Raw genomic sequence first — 27,441 nt, forward strand, 5'->3', positions numbered from 1 at the left:
CAAATGCACAATTTTCGGGGTTGAGCTTCATATTGTACTCCCTCAGCATATCGAAACTTTCCTGCAAATGCTTTAAATGGTCCTCTGCTCGTAGGGATTTAACTAACATATCATCAATATAAACTCCCATTGATTTTCCTATTTATTTTTCAAATATTCAATTTATTAGGCGTTGAGAAGTTGCACCAACAATTTTAAGACTGGCTGGCATTGCGTTATAATAGTAGGTGCCGTACCTAGTGATAAACGAGGTCTTTTCCTGGTCTTCCTGGTTCATCTGTATCTGGTTTTACCCGGAGTAGGCATCGAGAAAACTGAGAGTCTCGTGGCCGGCCGTGGCATTGATCATACGATCGATATTAGGCAAAGGAAAAGAATCCTTAGGGCATGCTTTATTCAAGACTTTATAATCTATAAACATTCTATGTTTGTTTCCCTTTTTAGGGACTACCACCACGTTTGCTAGCCATTCGGGGTATTTTACTTCTCGAATGGATTCTATTTTAAGAAGTTTGGTTACCTCGTCCTTGATAAAGGAATGTTTGACCTCAGACCGGGGCCTTCTTTTTTGCTTTATCGGATGGAATTTCGGATCCAAGCTTAGTCTATGAGTGGTGATTTCCGGTGGGATCTCTGTCATGTTAAGATGGGACCAAGAGAAACAGTCCATGTTAGCTATAGGAAATTTAATAAGCTTTTTTCCTGAGCTCGGTATTTAACCCTGTGCCCAGGTATACCTTTCGCTCGGGCAGATGTTGGATTAGCGTGGTTTGCTCTAGTTCTTCGACCGTTGATTTGGTAGCGTCAGAATTATCAGGGACCATGAAGGATCGATGGATCCCATAATCATCATCTTCGTTAGTCTTCTTCTTCTCTAGTAGGGTCGAGGCTGATGTTTGTGATTGCTATTTGGTGTCCCATTTCTCCTTCGAATATGATCCCTTTGTCGATGATAGTGATGATATCGAAATCACTTCATCGATGGCAAACATTTTCTTTGCGGTCGGTTGCTCCCCATAGACCATTTTGATTCCCTCTGGCGTTGGGAATTTTAGAACCTGGTGAAGGGTCGAGGGTATTGCTCTCATGTTGTAGATCCACGACCTCCCGAACAGGGCGTTATATCTCATGTCGCCCTCGATCACGTGGAACTTCATTTCTTGGATGGTCCCGGCCATGTTTACTGGCAAAAGTATCTCGCCCTTGGTGGTTTCACATGCCATATTAAATCTATTTAGTACTAGGGTTGCGGGCACGACCTGGTCCTGTAGATCGAATGATGTTGGCCGAACTACCTGGATCAATTAATACACGCTTAACTTGAGTTTTATTCATAAGTACAGATATTACCAGTGCATCGTTATAGGGCTGCATAATTCCTTCTGCGTCTTCGTCACTAAAGGAAAAGGTTCCTTTAGGTATGTAGTCCTGAGTTTGAGATCGCTTCTCTCTTATAATCGGCATGTTAGTGCATTTAAGCACCGGCCCCTGGGGGACATCGATCCCTCCGATGATCATGTGGATGATATGTTGTGGCTCTTCTTGTTTGTTTTGCCTATTAAACTCTCTGTTTTTGTAATGGTTCTTGTCCCGGTCACTTAAAAACTCTCGAAGGTGCCCTTCATTGAATAACCGGGCTACCTCCTCTCTCAACTGCCTGCAATCTTCCGTTCTGTGGTTATGGGTGCCATGATACTTGCACATTTGATTGGAATTTCTCTGAGCTAGATTGGACTGCAGAGGTCGAGGACATTTAGTATCTTTGATGCGTCTGATAGCTGATACGATGGCGGATGCATCAATGTTGAAGTTATATTCTGATAACTGCGGTGCTTCCTTAGGTCTGGTATGCCTGTCGAACCCATTCTTGTTCACAGCCCTCGAGACCCTTTTGCCTCGATCACTTCTCCTTTCACCTCATACGGGGTTGCATCCCTGTTCACTACCCCTACGATCTCCACTATACGGCCGGTATTGGTCCCTATTCGACCATAGTTCTCGGTCGGTGTCCCTTTTAAAAATGGACCCAGAACCTAACCGGTGGTCATCGGCCCTAATCTTTGATTGATATCGATTGTGTATATCAGCCTAGGTAACAGCCGGGTACTCGATCAAGTTCTGCTTCAACTGTCGTGAAGCCATCAACCTTCGTTCGTTCAGTCCTTAGGTGAAAGCTTGAATGGCCCAATCGTCTGTGACCGGTGGTAGATCCTTTCGTTCTATTTGGAAACGAGATACGAACTCTCTTAGCATCTCGTTATCTTTTTGCCTTACCTTGAAAAGATCCGACTTCCTGGCTTCGACCTTTATGGCTCCGATATGTACTTTTATGAAAGAATCTACAAGCATAGCAAAAGAATAGATAAAGTTAGGCGGTAAATTATGATACCATATCATTGCTCCCTTTGACAGGGTTTCCCCAAACTTCTTTAATAATACGGATTCTATCTCATCGTCTTCTAGATCGTTCCCTTCAATGGCACATGTGTAAGAGGTGATATGTTTGTTGGGGTCGGTCGTTCCATTATATTTAGGGATTTTGGGCATGCGAAACTTCTTGGGGATCGGCTTTGGAGGTGCGCTCGGGAGGAAGGGCTTTTGTACGAATTTTTTGGAATCCAAGCCCTTCAATATTGGTGGTGCCCTCAGGATCTGATCAACTCTGGAGTTATAAGTTTCCACTTTTTTGTCGTTTGCTTCAATCCTCCTTTCTCCTGACTCTATTCGTTTTGTTAGTTCCTCGAGCATCTTAATAATTTCGGGATTAGTCCCCGATTCTTGTTCATTTGACCTAACTACAGCTGACCCCGGTTTGTGGGTGACTTCTTGGGGTGGACCGGGCTCGAGCCTTCTTGGTGCCTGGGTTTGGCTCTGCAGCTGAGCTATCTCTACCTGTTGAGCTTGCAACATTTCAAAAATCATACGCAGGTTGATCCCACCTTTTCCAATATTTTGGGTATTTCGAACTGCAGATCGAGTTCAACCATGAATGCTGTTTTCGGGGTTGGAACGTTGGTTCTCCTCAATGGACACATGTGAATTAACGTCAATTGGATCTACGGCCTAAGTTCCAACGGGGTCAACGAGTGGCCTTTCATCCCCGGGCGTTAGGTTTTTATTCTCATCTTGAAGGCTAGCTTCATTATCGATAGGTAGGGCCATTAATTGAGAGTTCGTTATTTTTGACCTGAAATCAATGACACTTCCAAGAGCAGGTGTAAAATAGTGTGTTTAACAGAGATTCGTACCAAATAACCACTATTATCCTTAGCCCCACAGTGGGCGCCAAACTGTATACCCGAAAAACGGATAGAGTTGAATTTAAACGCAGTTCTAAGGATACGTGGTATAAATTGGTACAAATTAGGAAAGATAAATAAATGTGTATTGAAATTAATTATAAAAGTGATGAATGCAAACCGGATGAACTAGTTAGCCTAACCCTTCAAGTTTAATCATTGAGCGCCAAACGGACGAACTAGTTAGCCTAAGCCTTCAAGTTTAATCACCTCCAAATTGAATGAAGAACAATTGGTAGAAGAAACAATATGACTAAATACCAAAAGCCAAAAAAGGATAATATTTGCCCTATTTTCTATATATATCAGAATGAATGTGTGTTTTAATCGATCCCTTTACAGATGATAACCACTCTTAATATAGTGGGGGAATCCTACCTTGGATATAATTAAAAATACATAGTGGGGATCCCATGATACATTAATTAATAAGCTTTTCCTTGATTCAAGCTGTGATTTCCACCAAGATTCTCTCCCTAAATGCGGCTATAATAGTTTTTTTGCTCCCTGGATCGGTCTCGATCTTGGCCGATCTCGATATTGGTCGGTCTCTGGGTCTCAGGCATAATATTGACTCAATCTCGGTATCGATCGATCTCTGGGTCTCGAGCTCGATATTGACTCGATCTCAGTATTGATCAATCTCTGGGTCTCAAACTCGACAACCCAACTTCACATCACAACTCGATATTATAATGATGAACCTCGATCCATCATGCTCCAATCTTAATTAGTCACACAAAGGGCAAACTCGGTTTTGACAGTATACAGTACAACCAAGTAAATTTTAATTTAGCGGGAAAGAAAAGAGACTCATCACTGATGAAAGAATTTAAGACTTACTAATTTAATAATTTAGTGGGAATAGTTAGAAGTCTGTATTCAAAACCAGAAAATCAGAAGACATTAGTTTAAGAAAACCAAAATAGAACATTTCGAACCCACAAGTTTCTTATATGTCCTTTATGAATTTAATCCCCTCACAGTTGCCCAAAGTTTTGAATTAATTCCTCCGAGGATAGAACGGAATAACTATTTTGTGTTAGCGGCACTTCAAATCACAAAACTTCGGCGAACTCAAATGGCGGAGCAAATCACACAAAATGCTTACGTTTTTGCTTTGGAAAAACAATGCACTGCAGAAGATAGAGGGGAGAGATTTTCATATTCGGTGGTGAAAAATGAGGCTGAGCCTCTCTCTATATATAGCCAACTACGTTGAGTCCCAACAGGTGCGAAGGTGCCTGCTCCTATGAAGAGGTATCCATTCGACATAAATTATTTGAATTTCTGTTAAACGGAATGGTTGGTCGTGAATTTGACTATTGGAAAATAATGTCGCGAATTTAATACTATTCAGCGCATAAATATTAGGAAAGGAAATATTAAATGGCGGAAATTAAAAATAAAATTTAAACTCTCTAAGAGCTAAAAGAAGTGATTCTATATATAAGCACAAGAATTTTCCTCTTCATATACAATAATGGACAAAGTTCCTTTGTAAGAAGGACTAATTCAAAATTTCATTTCCCTCCATTTATTTTTTCACCATTTTCCATTCACACATCTTTTTGTTTTAATTAATAAAACCCAGCAATCCCCCATTTGAATGGGAAATGGCTGTCCGAAAAAATATGCATGAAAATGTTGTGTGATTTGCAAGTAAGGATTAATCGCATCTGGATAAGTAGGTTTCCCTTTGAACTTTTTGTAGTGAATATATGTCGGATATACTCGATCAATCGGTAGATTTAATATCTTTGAACCGTCGAACTTTGTTGTATACCTAGATAGCCGTACGTCACACAATCCACCCTTAACACCAGCTGGTTTCATAACTGCATAGAGAACTGGCCTTACAAAATTTTACTTGAAGTGGCTTACACTTCACACTTACATTGGTGATTCCTAAACGTGTTATCTCGTGGATACACTATTTGATATATCCCGTATCAAAATTAGAAACCATTAAACAAACTTAACGATATATCCTTGTTACTCAACATTGTCTTCATCATGAGATCATGGACCAAACTTTTATTTGACAATTTTGAACCATCATTAATGACTTTGTTTTATCTCCTTGAACCTTGATCTTGGGATCTCCAGTCTTCTAGGTAGAGTGAACGCCAAAATGACTTGTCCTCAACCATAGTCCCATTCCCCTTTGATGACTTCTCAGCCGCCTCTCTAGATTAGACCTTTTGTAAGCGGATCTGATACATTATCTTTTGACTTTACATAGTCAATTGTGATAATTTCACTAGAGATTATTTGTCTAACAGTATTATTCCTTCGTCGTATGTGACGCGATTTTTCGTTATACATAACGCTCGCAGCCCTTCCTATTACCGCTTGACTGTCGCAATGTATACAAGTGATGATCCAAAAATGTCATCTTTAATTTCGACTTTCATTTCTGTATTCTATGAAGATGTTGAGAGCTTACCTGCTATGAGTTACGTATCACCTGAATAGTTAATGTTAATGGCGTTCCTTTTCTAGTAATATATTGCTTATGAGGCACTGTTAGTATTGTTTTCATGTTGTGTTACGTTGATTAGATTATGTATGTGTTGTTAAGATTGGTTTATGGGATTCTCTGGCAGGTGGATAGGCCCAATTACAAAGGAAACTCTGGCGAAATGTTTGGAAATTTTGGGAGTTAGTAAATATTTGGGAAATTGAAATGGGTGAAAAAAGAGATAAGTTATGTTATGTGTTTGGGGACAGACTCTACTTCACATTTGAGAACTATTAATATGATGGATATCAATTGGATATGATAATAAGTATACGAGGCATATTATAAGTGATGTGGGGTCTAAGGAGAGGCCTAAGTCTAAGTCAAGTTGGAAACTTTCATAATAGACTAAAGTTCCAAATGAGTAAGCACAAGACCAAACTTTGGAAAAGCATATTTACCTATATATAAAGAGTTATATAATGATCAATCTATCAAATGAAATATTTTTGCATCTAGTTTCTAACGCTTCAAACTGTTCATCATTTGGATACTCCTACAAGAATTTATGACCAAATTACCAAAGGCTGGAAGAATGTGATTCTGCGGTCAGATGTGCGATCGCAAAATCATTATGTGAACCGCAAAACAGATTGTGCGATCGCTAAATGGTCGCAGGGCTGATCAGTTTAGCCCAGTTCTAGGCATCAATTTTGCGGTCCATTGTGCGACCCACATACCCATTGTGCGGTCTACTGTGCGACCGCATACCAGAGTTCGGAAGGTCCATTTTCCTATTTTCATAACCCGACCCCATTTTGATAAATAGCTTTTGGGGTTTATTTTGGGGAAATTATCTGATGATTTTAGAGAGAAGTGAGAGTGTTCTAGAGATAGAGGAAGTGGATAAAGTGTTTTGTTCATTAAAAATCTTGTTCAAGCTTTAAAATCCAACAAGAAAATATCACAAGATTTTCACCCAAGAGGTAAGGTTCTAGCCCCTAGTCTTCAATTTCAAGTTTGGGTAAAGATGGGTGATTGGGAGTGTGATTTTTGGATGTAAGAGTATTAGTTATATATTCAAGCACAATCGGTTGCCTTTCGCCCCTCGCGTTCGACGTGCGGGGTGAACCAAAAGCTGCAGTTGTGTCCCACGCCATCCTCGCTTCGTCGTGCGATGTCTAGGTCCATGACTAGTATGCTCGGACTCTCGGATTCGGTAAACGCAATGGGCATGGGGTCTTCATTGGCTCCTATCTGCCCAAAGAATGCTCCTTACGAATGACGGTCGTGCTCGTCTTGGACTTGGCCGTGGCCTTTGGGTCGGCCATGCTCATGCGGTGCCGACGTCAATGAGGAATGCTACCTGGTTGATCCTGCCAGTAGTCATATGCTTGTCTCAAAGATTAAGCCATGCATGTGTAATGTCATGGGCGGCTTTCCAGCCATGCCCCATGATCCCTTGGACGCGCCCCGTGGCGTCCTGGCCAGCCTCCCAACGCCCGTCGCCACGGTCGGCCCCGTGGTCTCGGCAGCTCCAAGTGACAAGCGCGCATGTGCCTCTGTCGCCCCACCGATAGCCATCGCCAGCGCCCAGCCACAGGCAAAAGCCAACAGCGCCGCGCGCGCAGACAATGCCGCGCGCGCAGACCCTGATGCTAAAGACAAAGTTGCTGCCAACGGACTTGCTGCTGCTTTGTAGAAGACTAAGTCCTTTTCATTGTAAATATAGAGTAGTTTTGCTGCATTTTCTTTAAGTGTGATTTTTCAGCTTTCATAGGTCTAGTCATGTAACTTTGGTTTATTTTTTTAAGCATTATTAAGGGGGACCAAGCAATCAAAACTTTCAAGCAAGCAAACAATTCTCTGTACTGGTGTCTCTCCCCCCGACACCGTCTTGTTTTCTGTAATAGCTTTCATTCAATGCAATCAAGCTTTCTTTCATTCTCAATTCTCTTTTCTGCTCTCTTTCAATTGCTCATGACATTGGTTTTCCCGTACGGCACTGACAATCTAGTCTAGCGTACGGAGGGGACCTCAGTTGGCGGACAGCAACCGTACTGACATCGGTTGCCTAGCCTTACGTCGCCCTTCCAAGGAACTTCAGGAAGGCGCCGCGTAACAGTTGGTATCAAAGCCTAGGCTCGACATCGGACGAGGGATCACATTGCAATTACCACCATTTCTGACCATGGTGAATTATGGGGATCGCATCGCGACCCTTGAGGGAACGGTTGACGCATTACGGCCCATCGTGGAAATGGTGCCCGATCTAAAAACCAGCCTAGTGCAAAGGTTGGACGACCTGGACCGCAGACTCATCCAGGCCGAAGTTGACATAGAAAACATCAGCCGCGACTCTGAAGGAGACCGGCAAACAGCAGCCACAGAGGCAGCTGAAATTTTTGGTAAATTTGAGGTCCTCCAGCAGGAGCGTGCCGAGGATTTAGCCAACAGGGAACAAGAGGCAGACAGGGTGACTGCCATGCAACAAACCATTGACAACTTGACAGGCCAGCTCAATGTTGTCAATGCTGCTTTACAAGGCCTACTTCGAGGAGGCGGAAACCAATTTGGGGGTGGTGTGAACCTCGCCCCCATGGCACAAAAGCTGAAAATTCCTGAGCCAAAGCCATACAGTGGAGCTCGGAATGCCAAAGAAGTGGAAAATTTCATTTTCGACATCGAGCAATACTTCGATGCCGTGGGAAGCCTGGAAGAAGCTAAGAAGGTAGCAACTGCTGCCATGTATCTTCAGGGTGATGCCAAACTCTGGTGGCGGGTGAAGTACGAAGCCATCAAGGCAGGTGAAGATGCCCTCGACACATGGGCGGAACTGAAGGCAGCCATACGCCTACAGTTCTTCCCCGAAAATGTTGAGTACAATGCCAGGAGAAAGTTGCGGGAGCTCCGCCAGACCAAATCAGTGCGAGATTACGTGCGGGAATTCTCCGCGCTCATGCTGAACATCCGTGACATGGGGGACAAAGACAAACTCTTCACCTTCCTGGAAGGGTTGAAACCTTATGCCCGGATGGAGTTGCAGAGACAAAGGGTAGACACGTTGCCTAAGGCAATCCAAGCAGCAGAGTGCCTTGGGGATTACCAAGTGGAAGCCCGGAAGGATAGGCCTCAACAGCCTGTCCGAGGAGGATACAAAGGGGGCCAACCAAACACTAGTGGCCCTAGCAGAAGTGGAGGAGACCGGAGTGCACCCAAATCCAAGACTCCCTCTTCCGGCAGTACTAGTGCTGCATCTAACAACAATGATCGGGGGAGGAAGCCCCCCTCAGGATGTCGCCATTGCGGCGGACCACATTGGAATAATGAATGTCCACATGCACAGATGAATGCCCATCAAGCTTTTGAGGATGGGACGGATGACGACGCCGATGATGCGGACCAGACCGAGCCAGTAGGTGCATTCAATGCAATTGTTGGCTCCATTTCTGAGCCCTTAGCGGGCACCAGTGCCGGTATCCGCAAGAAGAAGGACCCCTGTCCAATTGCCAGGAAAGGAAATAAGAAGGCGAATTTGAGGACTCCTCCTCATCAAGAGAGGACCCTAATGTTCGTTGACATGAAGGTAAATGGCAAGCCCATTCGGGCAATGATAGACACAGGTGCCACCCACAACTACTTAGCCTCGACTCAGGTGGAGCGTCTTGGACTAGTCGTAGGAAAGGGCAAAGGTCGTGTGAAGGCTATCAACTCACCACCTCAACCAGTGGGTGGAATAGCCAAAGAAGTACCAGTGAAGCTTGGCCCTTATGAAGGAAAGTTCAACCTGCGCGTAGTGATCATAGATGACTTTGAGTTAATCGTGGGGTTGGAATTCCTGAGACAGACCAATACCATGCCCGCACCGTATGCAGACATGCTGCTGATGATGGGGGCAAATGGGGCCAAGCCCTGCATTATTCCGTGCATTCCCATGAAGATGGCAGCCGAGAACATCTCGGCCTTACAGTTGAAGAAGGGGGTAAAAAGACATGAACCCACGTTCCTGGCTACCCTCTGCATGGAAGATATAGAACGCTCCTCGGGTCCCATTCCTGCACCCGTGAAGGAGTTACTTCTGGAATTTGAAGACATCATGCCACAAGACATGCCAAAGCGTCTTCCGCCTAGGCGAACTGTGGACCATGAGATTGAGTTGGTGCCGGGTGCGAAGCCACCTGCCCGGGCGCCATACAGAATGTCACAACCCGAACTCGCCGAGCTTCGGAGACAATTGACGGAAATGCTAGACACAGGGATCATTGTGCCCTCTAAGTCCCCATACGGGTCCCCTGTGCTATTCCAAAAGAAACATGATGGTAGTTTGCGACTCTGCGTGGATTACCGGGCTCTAAACAAAATCACCGTGAAAAACAAGTACCCTATTCCGCTAATGGCAGACTTGTTTGATAGACTGGGTGGTGCGACGGTATTCACCAAAATAGACCTGAAGACAGGTTATTGGCAAGTTCGGATTGCCGATGGTGATGAGCACAAGACGACCTGTGTGACAAGATATGGGTCGTACGACTTCCTGGTTATGCCCTTTGGCTTGACTAACGCGCCAGCCACATTTTGCACCTTGATGAACCAAGTCTTCCGAGAATACATTGATGAATTCGTTGTGGTTTATTTGGATGACATTGTGGTATATAGCCAGACACTAGAAGAACACCTGGAGCATTTGCGGAAGGTCCTAGCCCGATTGCGGGAGCACGAACTATATGCGAAGCTATCCAAGTGCTCCTTTGCTCAGAAACAAATTGACTTCCTCGGACATGTCATCGAGGAAGGGAGGATCAAGATGGACCAGCAGAAGATTCAGGCCATTACAGAATGGCCGCCTCCTAAGGATATACATGCCTTGAGGTCGTTCCTTGGCCTATGCAACTTCTATCGGCGGTTTGTGAAAAGTTACTCCCTCATTGCAGTGCCGCTGACAGAACTTCTCAAGAAGGCCACCCCGTGGGATTGGGGCCCCAAGCGGGCAAAGGCCTTCGACGCATTGAAGATGGCTATGTCCAGTAGCCCAGTCTTGGCCCTCCCTGACTTGGCCAAGCCATTCGAAGTGCAAACGGATGCCTCCGACTATGCACTTGGTGGAGTATTGCTACAAGAAGGGCATCCCGTAGCGTACGAGAGCCGGAAACTGAAGGATGCAGAGCGACGCTATGCCGCCCATGAGAAAGAATTATTGGCTGTCGTTCATTGCTTACGCCTTTGGAGGCATTATCTACTGGGAGCCCCATTCGTGGTCAAGACAGACAATACAGCCGTTAGCCATTTCATGACCCAGCCAAAGCTGAATGGACGACAGGCTAGGTGGCAGGAACTCCTAGCGGAATTTCACTTCAACCTGGAGTACCGAAGTGGAAAGACCAATCATGTTGCTGATGCACTCAGTCGGAGAGCTGATCTAGCATCGATGTGTGTACTCGCCGCCCTAAAGGGAAGCGAAGTAACCACCACCATAAAAGACCAGATACAGGATCTACTCATCAAGGATCCTGCTGCACAGTATTTGGTTGATTTGGTAGGACAGGGCAAGACTCGCCAGTTCTACACCGAAGATGGGTTCCTGAAGGTGAAAGGGAACCGACTTTATGTTCCTAAAGGAGGAGATCTGCGACGGACTCTTCTTGCAGAATGCCACGATACTTTGTGGGCCGGTCATCCCGGCGAGGAACGCACCATGGCATTGCTTCGCCGTGCATATTATTGGCCTCAAATGGTCGATGACGTCGCTCAGTATGTGAAGACTTGTCTAGTATGCCAGAAAGATAAGTCAGACCGCTTGACGCAGGCAGGGCTCTTGGAACCACTAGCTGTACCAAAAAGACCTTGGGAAAGCGTTTCCCTGGACTTCATCACCGGATTGCCCAAGGTCGGAGATCTCACAACTATCTTGGTTGTGGTGGATCGGTTTTCCAAGTATGCTACCTTTATAGCAGCCCCACAATATATATCAGCAGAAGATACAGCTCGACTATTCTTCTCTCATGTCGTCAAGTATTGGGGCTTACCTAAAGACATTGTTAGTGATCGCGACTCACGCTTCACTAGCAATTTTTGGACCCAACTCTTTAAGTGCCTCGGGTCAAAATTGAGTCATAGCTCAAGTTTTCATCCGCAATCTGATGGCCAGACGGAGCGATTCAATGGCATGCTAGAGGAATATCTCCGGCACTTTGTGACCGGATCGCAGAAGAATTGGGTGAAGCTTCTGGATGCTGCTCAACTGTGTTTCAATTCACAAAAGAGCTCAAGTACCAACAAAAGCGCTTTTGAAATTGTTACCGGACAGCAACCGCTACTCCCACACACAGTGAACGCACCAAACATGTCAAAATCTCCTCGGGCTGCCAGCTTCTCAAAAGAATGGAAGCAAAATTTGGAGATAGTGCGGAGCTATCTTGTCAAAGCCCAAAAGCGGATGAAGAGGCATGCTGATCAGAATCGCCGCTTTGTGGAATACCAGGTGGGAGACAAAGTGATGGTCAAAATCCCAAAGCGGTACTTGTTTGCAGGGGTCCATGACCCTCGCCTATTGCAAAAATATATTGGACCCTTGTCCATTGAAAGGCGCATTGGGAAAGTTGCATACCGGGTGGATACCCCAGCTTGGTGGAAAATCCATCCTGTTTTCCATGTCAGTCTCCTGAAACCTTTTCGGGAAGATGTGGAGGATCCTTCACGAAGCCAACTCACAATACCAAGTATTCGAGGCCCCAATTCAACCGGAAAAAGGCGTGCTGAAGCTATTCTTGATGATCGAGTGATTCACGCCTCAAGAAAAGATCACCAGGAGTTCTTGGTGAAATGGCAGGGATGTGATGCAGAGGAGAATACTTGGGAGAGGGGAACAAACCTCAAAGCCTACAAGAGCCTGATTGATGATTACCTTGCAAGGAAGGCGCCGAGGACGTCGCCAACTCAGGTGGGGGAGAATGTCATGGGCGGCTTTCCAGCCATGCCCCATGATCCCTTGGACGCGCCCCGTGGCGTCCTGGCCAGCCTCCCAACGCCCGTCGCCACGGTCGGCCCCGTGGTCTCGGCAGCTCCAAGTGACAAGCGCGCATGTGCCTCTGTCGCCCCACCGATAGCCATCGCCAGCGCCCAGCCACAGGCAAAAGCCAACAGCGCCGCGCGCGCAGACAATGCCGCGCGCGCAGACCCTGATGCTAAAGACAAAGTTGCTGCCAACGGACTTGCTGCTGCTTTGTAGAAGACTAAGTCCTTTTCATTGTAAATATAGAGTAGTTTTGCTGCATTTTCTTTAAGTGTGATTTTCCAGCTTTCATAGGTCTAGTCATGTAACTTTGGTTTATTTTTTTTAAGCATTATTAAGGGGAACCAAGCAATCAAAACTTTCAAGCAAGCAAACAATTCTCTGTACTGGTGTCTCTCCCCCGACACCGTCTTGTTTTCTGTAATAGCTTTCATTCAATGCAATCAAGCTTTCTTTCATTCTCAATTCTCTTTTCTGCTCTCTTTCAATTGCTCATGACATTGGTTTTCCCGTACGGCACTGACAATCTAGTCTAGCGTACGGAGGGGACCTCAGTTGGCAGACAGCAACCGTACTGACATCGGTTGCCTAGCCTTACGTCGCCCTTCCAAGGAACTTCAGGAAGGCGCCGCGTAACTGTAATGACGTATAGGCGAGGTGACGAATGCCTATACGTCGTCAAATTGATTGTTTAGATAATTATCTGAAAATCATAAATTATTTTAAATCATGAATTAATTATTACATTAATTATTTCTCTCAAATTCGTTGTTCAATATTATGTCTTCAATCCGTGCTATAATTGCTACATGCTTATTTGAATTATGTGTCGTAATTGCTACTTGACATTTAGCATAGTATATATTAAATTGCCTATTTTTCTCCCTCATTTCCACAATTAATTGCTACTTGTCATTACTTATTTCCTAAATAAATCATAATACTTGTATGCTTTGTTGCCTAATAATTTCTTATTAAATGCGGTATTGATTTGAGTATTTTTACTTTTAAGAGTTGTTTAACTATATTGTTGGAGCGGGTTGCACGCCGAAATAGATTTATTTTAAGTTCATATTGTTGGAACGAGTTGCACGCCGCAACAGAATTTAATTGAAAGATTATATTGTTGGATCGGGTTGCATGCTGCAACGGATTTTATTTTAAGTTTATATTGTTGGAGCGGGTTACATGCCGCAATGGAAATAAATTGAGGGATTATGACTGCTGAATTGACTTCAATTTTTGATATGATTTACCGGTCTTACTTGTATTCCTGTTATTATTATTATTAATGCGTAGAGGTTAATGTAAGTGACCTGCCTTAGCTTCATCACTACTTCGTCGAGGTCAGGCTCGGCAGTTATAGAGTACATGGGGTCGGTTGTACTCATACTACATTGTGCACTTCTTGTACAGATACCAGAGTTGGTCCCAGCGGCATACAATAGATTTGCTCGGATTTAGCTATCTGCATGAGACTTGAGGTATGACTGCATGGCGTTTGCAGTTCTAAAGTCCCCTTCTACTTTATCTTAGTTGTGTTCTTCCTTTCAAAAAGTTATATTTTGTTCAGACCCTTGTTTGTATTATTCTAGAAGCCCATGTACTTGTGACTCCAGTTCTAAGATGGTATTTAGACATCATATATATATATATATATATATATATATATATATATATGTTTTGCACATTTAAATTCAGATATTATTCTGCTCATTGGTTTCTTTACTATTTAATTTAAAATAATGAATTGTTAAAAATGGTTTAAATTATTCTAACGCTGGCTTGACTAGCAAGTGAAATGTTAGGCGCCATCACGGTTCCGAAGGTGGGAATTTCATGTCGTGACAAGTTGGTATTAGAGCACAAGATTACATAGGTCTCACGAGTCATGAGCAAGCTTAGTAGAATCTAAAGGATCGGTACGGAGACGTCTGTACTTATCTCTTAGAGGCTATGAAGTTTAGGAATAATATCACTTCTTTCTTATTTTATCGTGCGATTTTATTCTGTCATCGATGATTGAACCATTTTATTCTTATTCTCTCGCATATGACAAGAACGCGCAATACATCTACCGATAGACAAGGGCCAGAGCCTCCGGCGGCAACTATGACCAGGGGTAGAGGTCGAGGCTGAGGTCACACTAGAGGCCGAGGCAGATGTAGAGCTCAGTCTAGAGCTCAAGCAGCAACACCTGTTGTAGAACCTCAGGTGGATCTTCAGGAGGAGGTTCCAGTTCAAATTGTACCAGTTGGACCAGTTTAAGTTCCAGAAGGATTCATAGATACTCCAGTGCTTCAGGACGCTCTAGTCAGTTTGGTGAGTCTTTTGGAGGGCATGGCTCAGAATGGTACATTTCCAGTGGCACCAGCCGTCTCACATGCTCGGGGAGGAGCACAGACTCCCACTACTCCCGCTCCGGAGCAGATGGCTCCATAGTATCAGGCTCCAGCAGCCCCGCCAGTTGGGGTACTTCAGCCAGTTATTGCGGCACAGGCTGGTGATAGGCCTGCCATGTCTTCTGAGGCTTTACTGAGGTTGGACAAGTTTACTAAGCTCTTCCCAGTTCACTTCAGTGGTACACCTTCTGAAGACCCACAAGATTATCTTGACCGCTTCCATGAGGTGTTGCGGAACATAGGTATAGTTGAGACCAATGAGGTCGATTTTGCAGTATTTCAGATGACGGGTTTCGCCAAGAGGTGATGGAGAGATTATATGTTGACCAGACCAGCTAGGTCACCTGTACTGACTTAGGAGTAGTTCTTGCGACTATTTTTAGAGAAGATCCTCCCTATCACATTGAGAGAGGATTACCGCAGGCAATTTGAGCGTCTCCAGCAAGGCAGTATGACTGTCACTGAGTACGAGACCCGTTTTGTGGATCTAGCCTGTCATGCTCTCCTTTTACTTCCTACTGAAGGAAAGAGAGTGAGTAGGTTTATTGATGGACTCACTTACCCTATCAGGCTTCAAATGGCCAAGGAGACCAAAAGTGAGATTTTCTTTCAGGCGGCTGCTAATATTGCTAGGAGGATCGAGACGGTTCTTGCACATGAGAGAGGGTAGGGGTCTGATAAGAGGCCTCATCATTCTGGTAATTCAGAGGAGCCTCATCTGGAGGCAAGGGTACTTATGATAGGGGTCATCCTCTCAGGACATTTTATTCAACACTTCAGGCATCTCACGGTGCTTCGGGGAGTCATGGTCCTATTATGCCTTACTCTGGGCAGACGACATTTAGTGCACATCCAGCTCCTATCAATGCACCACCGCTCCAGAGTCACTACAACAACATAATGGGTGTTATGAGTCTGGGAACATTGGTCACATCAGGAGGTATTGCCCTATGTTGTCGAGCAACGGATCTTAGCAGGATTCTCGTACCATCATACCAGCATCGGTTGCTCCACCGCCCGCCCGACTAGCTATGGATAGGGATCAGATAGCTAGAGGTGGAGGTCAGGTTGTTACAGGTAGAGGCCATCCAGTTAGAGACCGTCCCAGAGATGTTGCTCCGAGTGGTGGGGCCCAGCCTCGATGCTATGCTTTCCCTGCTAGGCCTGAGGCCGAGTCATCCAATGTCGTGATCATAGGTATTGTTCCAGTTTTCCATAGAGCTGCTTCATTTTTATTTCATCTAGGATCTATGTATTTCTATGTGTCCTCATACTTTGCTTCATATTTGGTTGTGCCTCTTGATTCTTTGAGTGCTTTTGTGCATATGTCCACATCGGTGAAGGATTGTATCGATGTAGAACATGTCTATCATTCGTGTGTGGTTACTAGTGGGAGTCGTGAAACTATCATGAATCTTCTACTTCTTGATATGGTAGATTTTGATGTCATCTTGGGTATGGATTGGATGTCACCTTATCATGCAATATTGTATTGTCACACCAAAATAATCACCTTAGCCGTGCCAGGGTTACCTCAATTAGAGTAGAAAGGAACTCCTGGACATTCTACCAGCAGGGTTGTTTCTTATAAGAAGGCTCATCGTATGATCGAGAAGGGGTGTCTAGCCTTTTGGTTAATATTCGTGATCCCAGTGCGGATGTTCCTTCTATGGACTCAGTTCTGGTTGTCCGTACGTTTCTAGATGTATTTCCTGCAGATTTTCCGGGGATGCCACCCGATAGAAATATTGACTTCTGTATTGATTTGGCTCCAAGCACCCAGCCCATTACCAGCAGGGTTGTTTCTTATAAGAAGGCTCATCGTATGATCGAGAAGGGGTGTCTAGCCTTTTGGTTAATATTCGTGATCCCAGTGCGGATGTTCCTTCTATGGACTCATTTCTGGTTGTCCGTACGTTTCTAGATGTATTTCCTGCATATTTTCCGGGGATGCCACCCGATAGAAATATTGACTTCTGTATTGATTTGGCTCCAAGCACCCAGCCCATTTCTATTCCACCATACCGTATGGCCCCGCCAGAACTAAAGGAATTGAAGGAGCAGTTATAATTCTTGCTTGACCGGGGATTCATTAGACCTAGCATCTTGCCCTGGGGTGCACCAGCGTTATTTGTAAAGAAGAAAGATGGTTCAATACGGATGTGTATAGATTATCGGCAGTTGAACAAGGCCACTATCAAGAATAAGTATCTATTTCCAAGAATTGATGACTTATTTAGGGTGCCAAGTTATTTTCAAAGATGAATTTGAGGTCTGGTTACCATCTGTTAAAGATTAGGGAATCTGATGTCCATAAGACAACTTTTCAGACTCGGTATAGGCATTACGAATTCCTATTGGTGTCATTTGGGCAGACAAATGCCCCAGCGGCATTTATAGATTTGATGAACCAGGTATTCAAGCCATATTTGGATTTGTTTGTGGTGGTATTAATTGATGATATCTTGATTTACTCCAGTAGTCGAGAGGAGCATGAGCATCATCTTCGGATTGTGCTTCAAACTTTGAAGAATAATTAGTTAAATGCCAAATTTTCAAAATGCGAATTTTGGTTAGACTTGGTTGCCTTTATGCGGCATGTTGCATCGGCAGAAGCCATAAAAGTGGTTCCTAAGAAGATTGATGAAGTTCAGAATTGGCATAAACCTACTTCAGCTACAGAGATTCGGAATTTCCTAGGTCAGGAGGGCTATACAGCGTGAGTTAGGCACGCGAGTTGAGTTAAGTACAACATTTCATCCATAGACAAACGGACAGTTAGAATGCACTATTCAGATATTGGAAGATATGCTTCGCGCTGGTGTTATAGACGTTGGAGATTCTTGGGATCAGTTCTTGTCACTTGCGAGTTTACCTATAATAATAGTTACCAGTCGAGCATTCAGATGGATTCATATGAAGCATTATACGGGAGGTGATGTCGCTCGCCAGTTGGCTGGTTTGAACCGGGAGAGGCTCGATTTTTGGGTACTGATTTGTTACAGGATGCCTTGGACAAGGTCAAGATTATTCAGGATTGACTTCACACAGCTCAGTCTAGGCAAAAGAGTTACGCCGACCGTAAGGTTCGTGATGTTGCATTCATGGTAGGAAAAAGTGTATTGCTCTGGGTTTCACCTATGAAAGGTGTAATGAGATTCGGAAAGAAGGGCAAGTTGATCCCTAGGTATATCGGACCCTTCAAAATTCTTGAAAAGGTGGGTGAAGTAGCCTATAGGCTTGCACTACCACCTAATTTATCAGCAGTTCATCTGGTATTCTATGTATCCATGCTCCGAAAATATCATGGTGATCCGTCCCATGTGTTAGACTTCAGCTCAGTTCAATTGGATAAAGATTTGACTTATGAGGAGGAGCCGGTAGCTATTCTAGCTCGGTAGGTCCGTCAGTTGATTTCTAAGAGTTATCCTTTAGTTCGGGTGCAATAGAGAGGTCAGCCGATTGAGGCAGCTACATAGGAGTCCGAGTCGGACATATAGAGCAAATATCCACATCCTTTCACCAGCTCAGGTACTTCTCTAATTCCGTTCGAGTACGAACGTTTGTTTTAGAGGTGGAGGATGTGATGACCCAAAATGACATATTTAATTTAAACATTCATTTATGTGTTCTATGAAAATGTTGAGAGCTTACCTGTTATGAGTTACATATCACTTGAATAGTTGATGTTAATGGCGTTCCTTTTCTAGTAATATATTGCTTATGAGGCCACTGTTAGTATTGTTTTCATGTTGTGTTACGTTGATTGGATTATGTATGTGTTGTTAGGATTGATTTCTAGGATTCTTTGGAAGGTGGATAGGCCCAGTTACAAAGGAAACTCTGGCGAAATATTTGAAAATTTTGGGATTTAGTAAAAATTCAGAAAATTGAAATGGGTGAAAGAAGAGATAAGTTATGTTATGTGTTTTGGGGCGTACTCTACTTCTCATTTTAGGACTATTAATATGATGTATATCAATCGGATATGATAATAAGTGTACGAGGCATATTATAAGTGATGTGGGGTCAAAGGAGAGGCCTAAGTCTAAGCCATGTTGGAAACTTTCATAATAGACTAAAGTTCCAAATGAGTACGCACAAGACCAAACTTTGGACAAGCATATATATATATATATATATATATATATATATATATATATATATAAGGAATTATGTGATGATCAACCTTTCTAATGAAAGTTCTTCGCGTCTAGTTTCTACCGCTTCAAACTGTTCGTCATTTGGTCACTCCTACAAGAAGTTATGACCAAATTACCAAAAGCTGGAAGAATGTGATTCTACGGTCAGATGTGCGACCACAGAATCATTATGCGAATCGCAAAATCGATTGTGCGACCGCAAAATGGTCGTAGACCTGACCAATGTAGCCCAGTTCCGGGCATCAGTTTTGCGGTCCATTGTGCAACCCGCATACCCATTGTGTGGTCCATTATGTGACCGCATACCTGAGTTCGGGGGGTCCATTTTTCTATTTTCATAACCCGGCCACATTTTGATAAATAGTCTTTGGGGCTTATTTTTGGGCAATTATCTGATGATTTTAGATAGAAGTGACAGTGTTCTAGAGAGAGAGGAAGTGGATGAAGTGCTTTGTTCATCAAAAATCTTGTTCAAGCTTTGAAATCCAACAAGGAAATATCACAATATCTCCGCCCAAGAGGTAAGGTTCTAACCCCTAGTCTTCAATTTCGAGTTTGGGTAAAGATGGGTGATTAGGAGTGTGATTCTTGGATGTGAGAGTATTAGTTATACATGTTTGTACCAATAAGGTTGTGGGAAAATTGTTGAGTTCAAATGGGTAAATATTGGATTGAAAATGGTATAAATCTTCAAAGAGTTTAATTGAGGATTTGAATAGCAATCCGATGTCGGAATTCGATAAATTTTGTATGGTTGAACTCGTATCGGAGCGGGTGTTCGAATTTCGTGGGTTTTTCTTGGATTCGAGACGTGGGTCCCATTGCCTCTTTTTAAATAAATTTCGGATTTTAATCAAAAAAATTAGTAATTTCATATGACATTAATTTCTACGATTTGTGTTCTGTATATTGAATTATTTGTGACTAGATTTGAAGATTTCAGATACTAATTCGCGAGGCAAAGGTTTGTTAGAATCCTTAATTTGGATTTTGATTCTGTTGATCCGGTGATCCAATTTGCATCACTATATCCCTCAATAACTGTGGGATAATTATTGTAATGCAATGCATAGTCTTGGGTATATTTTAAGTACCCCAAAACTCATTTCATTACTATCCAATGAGCTTGGTCGGGATTACTTGTATATCGACTAAACTTACTTATCGCACAAGCTATATCAGGTCTTGTACAATTCATAATGTACATCAAACTTCCCAACACTCGAGCATATTCTAATTGAGACTTGCTTTGACCTTTATTCTTTACAAGATTATGGTTTAAATCAATTGGCATTCTTACAACTTTAAAGTCCAAATATTTGAACTTTTCAAGTACCATTTTAATATAATGAGATTGAGACAAAGCTAGACCTTGAGGAGTCTTAAGGATCTCAATTTCCAAAATTAAATTAGCAACTCCTAAGTCATCTACGCCTCTATCACTCTCCATTTCCTAAGTCTTTCATATCAAACTTACTAGTAAGCATGCGTTTAGTAGCATTTTATGTTAGCAATATCGTTACTCATTATCAATATATCATCCACATATAAAGAAATAATGACTATTTGATTTGGAGTATTCTTAACGTTAACACATTTGTCGCTCTCATTGATCTTGAAATAATTTGACAACATTGTTTGGTCAAATTTCGCATGCCATTATTTTGGTGCTTGTTTTAGTCCGTATAGTGACTTAACAAGTCGACACACCTTTTTTTCTTTTCCGGAAAATACAAACCCTTCAGGTTGTTCCATATAAATTTCTTCCTCTAAATTTTCATTTCAGAAGGATGTATTCACATCCATCAAATGGATTTGAAGTCCATACATGGTGGCTAATGCTATTAACACCCGGATAGATGTAATACTTATTACCGGCGAATATGTGTCAAAGTAATCAAGACCTTCTCATTGTCTAAACCCTTTAACAACTAATCCTGCCTTATATTTGTCAATAATACCATCAACATTCATTTTCCTTTTGAAAATCCACTTAGAACCCAAAGGTTTATTTGTTGGAGGAAGATCAACTAATTCCCAAGTATGATTACTTAATATGGATTCTATCTCACTATTGGCTGCCTCTTTCCAATATTGTCCTTCCGAGAAATACATTGCTTCTTTGAACGTTTGAGGCTCATTTTCCAACAAGAATGCTAGAAAATCTGGTCCAAAGGAAGTAGTTTTCCTTTGACGTTTACTACGTCTTGAAATTTCCTCACTAAAAGTACTTTCCTTTGCTTCTTCCCGAGGACGCTTAGAGTTTTCACTATACAACTCACATTCCTTGTTATACGGATAAATATTCTCAAAGAATTCAGCATTATCTGATTCAATTACCGTATTAATATGAATGTCGGGATTTTCTGATTTATGAACCATAAAACGATATGCCTTACTATTTGTTGCATATCCTATGAAAATGCAATCAACGATGTTTATATATTCAATTAGTATCTCGGTGAAGTTTTTATATATTCAAACCGAATACAAACAACCGAGTAGAAAATCACAAGGATTTTAATCTCTGGTTGAGTAGAAAGTCACAAAGACTTTAATCTCAAACTGGAGTAGAAAATTCGAATATTTTAATGTCCAAAACGGGAGTAGAAAATCGCTAGGATTTGAATCTCCCAAATCAGAAAGTAAGATAAAAATCGAAATAAATATTAAATTCCTTAAGCTTGTTAGAAGTCTATATTCAAAATCAAAAAATCAGAAGACGTTAGTTTAAGAAAATAAAAACAGAAAATTCTGAACGCACAAGTTTCTTGTATGTCCATAAGGAATTTAATCCCCTCACAGTTACCCAAGGTTTTGGATTAATTCCTCCCGGAATAGAACGGAATAACTATTATGTGATAGCGGTACTTCAAATCACAGAACTTTGGCGAACTCAAATGGTGGAACAAATCACACAAAATGCTTACGTTTTTGCTTTGGAAAAACAATGCAGAATGCAGAATTCAGATTTGGTGGTGAAAATGGGGCTGAGCCTCTCTATATATAGCCAACAACGTTGAGTCCCAACAGGTGCGAAGGTGCCTGTTCGTATTAAGAGGTATCCATTCGACATAAATTATTTGAATTTCTGTTAAACGGAATGGCTGGTCGCGAATTTGCCCGTTGAAAAATAATGCCGCAAAATTAATACTTTTCCTTTAAAAAATTTAGGAAAGGAAATATTAAATGACGGAAATGGAAAATAAATTTGGTCCAAAAAATTATCAATCAATCATATCATTTGACCGAATCCGAATTCAAATCCGAATCCGAGCCAAGCAATGGCTACAACGGCACAAGGCTTGCCGTCGTAGAAGAAGTGCTTCTATATATAAGCACGAGAATTTTTCTTTTCCTATCCAATGAGGGACAAAGTTCCTTTGTAAGACAAACTAATTCAAAATTCCATTTCCCTCTATTTCTTTTCCTACCATTTTCCATTCATACCTTTTTTTGTTTTAATTAATAAATCCCAACATGAATCAAGGGGCTTAAGAATTCCAAAGCTAATTGATAATTTTTGTATTACAGCAGATTCAAGCTACATTAACTTCAAAATGAAAGGAAATACAATTAAATCATGAATGTGACGACCGAATCCATCTCATCCGCTGCGTTAATTTCTCCTCCTCTCTGAATTAGTCCGTATATTTTTTATGTGACATTTATTTTATATTTAAAAATAATTTAAATTTAAAAAATTATTTTATTCTAAATAACATGATATTATGGCTACATAAATATCATGAGAGATTTAAGACCTCAACTTTTTTTTTAATTCAGTGTCCAGTAAAATTAAACACCTTTACATAAAATGAAACGAGGGAGTAATACATTAACGAGAGGAATAGAACACTATGATGATATGCGACCTTTCGAGGCAGTAAGCAAGCTTCTTGGGTGAGAAACTGAGAATATTTTGATCACTTGAGGATAAATATGACACAGTACTACATTCTCTTTTTCGATCAAGTGATCTACTTTATTCAAAAGCAATTCGAACCAATTAGCCACATATCGACTATACTAGAAGAAGTTTCCACGTACCTCCTCCTACTCCTTTTTAAGTACGGATAGTAATGTGGACTTGATTTCAACAGCAAATCGATGAGTATATATTCTGAAAAAGATTTCAGTTTTTTTCTCAAATCAAAAGTAAGATTCCAAAATCTTTGGTTGTATTGAAAAATATCACTCTAGCTAGTGACAAATGTTCTTGGAATATTTCAAAAATGCTGGATAAAATAGGTAAAAGGGAAAGTTTGAGTGTGCTATGATGCTTTAGAATCCAGGTAGATAAAGCATAATTTCCCTTATCATACAAGTGATCAAGAAAAATCTTGATATATTCACCAACTTGTAATTCTTCTAGTAATTTCTCCCTTTTTTGTCTTCTAACTAACATAATACTCTAATGCATGCCTCTATATATAGCTTCATTATAGGTTCAAGTTTCTCACAACAAATCAAGCCTGAAATTCACTTCACAAACCTTCACTATTTGTAGCCTTCACAACTTGTTTAATTTCCTCTTCACCAAAAGCAATATATATCTTGGCATTTTGCCAAACACATTATTTCTTGAACATATAAACAATATGGATATGGTGATGAAGTTGGGAGCAACAAGCCCTGTGGTGATATTCAGCAAGAGTAGTTGTTGCATTTCTCATAGTATCGAAACCCTAATCCGTAGTTTTGGAGCAAACCCTACCGTTTACGAGCTCGATAGACATTCAAACGGGAAGCAAATAGAGAAGGCACTAACTGAACTAGGGTGTCAGCCAAGTGTGCCTGCAGTTTTTATAGGGAATGAGTTTATTGGTGGTTCTAATGAAATCATGAGTCTTAATGTAAGAGGAAAGCTCAAGCACTTGCTCATAAGGGCTAATGCCATTTGGGTATAGAAATAGCAACCCTACGAGTTTTTTTAGTAAACCAACCACTTAATTATTGAGAGTCTTTTAGCTTCTTCGGATGGTTGTTTTTTCTCTCATTTTTCTTCTTGATGTTTTAATAAAATTGTAATTTTGGTTATAGTCATTTCTTTTGGCAATCTTGTGGCGGTTTTGTTTGTTCACGCAGCTGATGATCATATGAAAATAGAAGTTAATAACAATGAGAATCTTTATGTATTGCATTTTATTAACCAAGGTATTAATAATAATCTTATACTACATTGTACATGCATTAAGTTTTATATATAATTTTGACATTTTACGTAGATTTTGTTTATATATATTTAACAATCAAAACATAGTTATGCTGAATCTTGAAACGTCTTTGAGGAGAGTAGTGCGGCCAAATATCATCCCAGAAGCGAATCAGCTTACCATTGCCTAACCAAAGTCTAGCCCAAATTCTGCTTGAAGGTCTCTCCGTAAAAAAATATTGTTACCTTTTTCGATGCAGGATTTTTTAGAGGTAAAACACTCACTCGAATGCCTTTCTTTTAAACAAACAGCGGAACTTATTCTAATAGGAGACCACATGGCACATATTGCAACTATTTCTATCTAAAAAAGCTTTCAGGTAAAACATTTATACGAATGTAAATCTTCCACCCATCAATCGGAATATCCGTCTTTTCCTCTTTTTTGCCAGTGCCATATTGCAGAATGCATATTATTGGAGAATAGGGAATGTGCGAGCCAGATGCAAGAACTCGAACTTGTTCACGAATAATTAATGTTAATCTTCTGTGTATCATTCTAATTTTATCGGATATCCGGAAAAGGACTACTTTTTCCATTTAAAGTGAGATATATAAAGAATGTAAATAACAGCTTTCCTGCTTTTGTTGTAGAGTTTGTGGACTATTACAACTGAGTTTTAAATTTAAAAATAACAACTAATGTGTTGGCCCAAGTAAAGGATCGTTTTGAAGATTGACAAAGGAACTCAGGGATGAATCAGGTCCATCACTGGTAGGCATAAACACGGGCAGATTCAAAACACGTGAGATGCACATGCAAGAGATAAACGAAATCTGGCATAATAATAGATATCTCCTGATCGAAAAGATTGCATAATTGATAAGGAGAAGGTGTCCTTACTCAACGGGAACATTAACCAAGATAAGGGAGGAATTATATTAGAAGTTGTGATCAACTAGAACTCTTCCACCTGTGGGTGTTCGAACATTAACCAATTGCATAATTGGGTGTTCGAAGTGCTGTGAGGGGAAATGGTAAAAGAGTGGTTGATTCTTCACCTACTCCTGTGAGTTTAACCAAAGACACAGGTGAAATGGTTGTTTGGGGAGAAAACATCTGCTGGAGTAGAGGAGAGTGTAAAGAAAATATGGGGAAGTGGGTCTGGCGAAGCCGCTGAAGGGCTGGTTCAACTTGGAAAAAATATAGATGAACCTGTTTCATCTGAACATGAAACCCTCGCAGACCTACTGAAGAGAGTGACTGAAAGTTATAATCCAAAGAAGAAAGAGAGGTTGGAACAAGCAAGGATCATTTTGGAGAAAATACGTTATCTGCTTGTGACTTTGAAGTCCATGTCACTCCTAAAGAACCTGGTTCATCTAAGAAGGTACCAGTGAATAGCAAGGTGCGAGCCTTGGTGCAAGAAAGTGGGGCTAAGGATGCTGAGATTGAGAGGCTGACGAAAAGGTTGGCTAAGGTGGAGACTGAGAGAGATGCTCTCAAAACTGAGCTGGCAAGAGAAAAGGAGAAGAATGATGGCATTCCTCAAGATATGTTAAAACTTCTCCAAGCAAAAAAAAAACCAAGCACCTAGTTCTTCCAAGCCTTAAGCCTCCTAGCCTAGTGTAGATCAACTAGTGACCCAGTTCGGGATTGTTTTGTTTCTTTTACTCATGTTTCCAGTATGTTTATTTCCTAGTATGCTTTGTGGAATAATCGTATCAATCATCAATGGAATTCACTGTTTTTGCTCTAACTATTTGTTTATATTTCTTTGATGGTTAAAATACTTAGCTTGATCTATGATGATTAATCCATGATTGCATTTGAAGTAGCCCCAGTGGCCATGAGTAAGTTTTAAAATTTTGTTATCTCACATTTTTTATGCAACTTTTCGATGATGCCAAAAGGGGAAAAAGGTTGTGCTTTACACAATTTGAACAATGATGTTTATAACCTAATGAACTCGGTCCTTGATGATAAGTGATAAAAAGGAAAAATATTTCTAACATTATGTTGATGTTGAGCTAAGTTGAAACAGGTCCTAAGCTTATGGAAGCATAGAGTTTGTCATCATCAAAAAGGAAAAATTTGTTGGCCCAAGTAAAGGATAGTTTTGAAGATTGACAAAAGAACTCAGGGATGAACCAGGTCCATCACTGGTAGGCATAGACACGGGCAGATTCAAAGAACGTGAGATGCACATGCAGGAGATAAATGAAATCTGGCATAATAATAGATATCTCCTGATCGAAAAGATTGCATAATTGATAAGGAGAATGTCTCCTTACTCAACGAGAACATTATCCAAGATAAGGGAGGAGTTAGAGGTTGAGATCAACTAGAACTCTTTCACCAAGGAAGAGTAGCATTAGAACTCTAGTTATTTTCTACTCTACTAACTCTATAAATCGCACGATATTCTCATTCTACAGGTGACGCACAAAAGCAGAAGTTAAACGTGAATTGAGAGCAAAATAGCAAGGCATTTTGCAAGCAGTTCATGTGTGATTCAAGTGTGCGAACCTGAAGCTACATGAACCAGATAGAAGAACCAGCACCAAGTGTTTGTCTTTTATTCTAGTTCAATTGTAGTAGGTGTTTTCATATTGTACCTTTCAACTTTATCTAGAGGCAATTGTAATAGGTACTCAAAGTCTTCAAAAGTGGCTGGTTGCCACAACGGGATTAGAGTTAATCCTAAGTTTACAAAAGTATTTTGTAAATACAGTTTTTGGCTCAGTGATTTAGTGGAGAGTTTGGGAAAATCCTACTGAGAAGTAGGTCATGGTTTTTTCACCTTTTGAGCCAGGTGTTTTTCACGTAAAAATCTCTGTGTTCTTTATTTTCTGTACTTATTATTCCGTAACAGTAGTAGTTGGAACACATTGAAGAACCAGGTCCTTTTATAATCCGTGCACGCGAAAAATTGGACACCACACAAA

General features: G+C 41.5%; 2 protein-coding genes across 2 annotated transcripts; both read left to right on the forward strand.

Moving 5' to 3' along the window:
- Positions 1–16,205: 16,205 nt before the first annotated feature.
- Positions 16,206–16,721, forward strand: LOC138909246 (uncharacterized). Its single transcript, XM_070200432.1, has one exon. It carries the CDS (start codon positions 16,206–16,208, stop codon positions 16,719–16,721), a length of 516 nt encoding a protein of 171 aa, XP_070056533.1.
- A 7,086-nt stretch (positions 16,722–23,807) lies between these two features.
- On the forward strand, positions 23,808–24,461 carry LOC104115506 (monothiol glutaredoxin-S6-like). The gene has a single exon (XM_009626163.4). It carries the CDS (start codon positions 23,939–23,941, stop codon positions 24,245–24,247), a length of 309 nt encoding a protein of 102 aa, XP_009624458.1. The 5' UTR covers positions 23,808–23,938; the 3' UTR covers positions 24,248–24,461.
- The last annotated feature ends 2,980 nt before the right edge of the window (positions 24,462–27,441 follow it).

This window comes from Nicotiana tomentosiformis, chromosome 4 (genome assembly GCF_000390325.3).
Source record: "Nicotiana tomentosiformis chromosome 4, ASM39032v3, whole genome shotgun sequence".
In the NCBI taxonomy this organism is placed as follows: domain Eukaryota; kingdom Viridiplantae; phylum Streptophyta; class Magnoliopsida; order Solanales; family Solanaceae; genus Nicotiana; species Nicotiana tomentosiformis.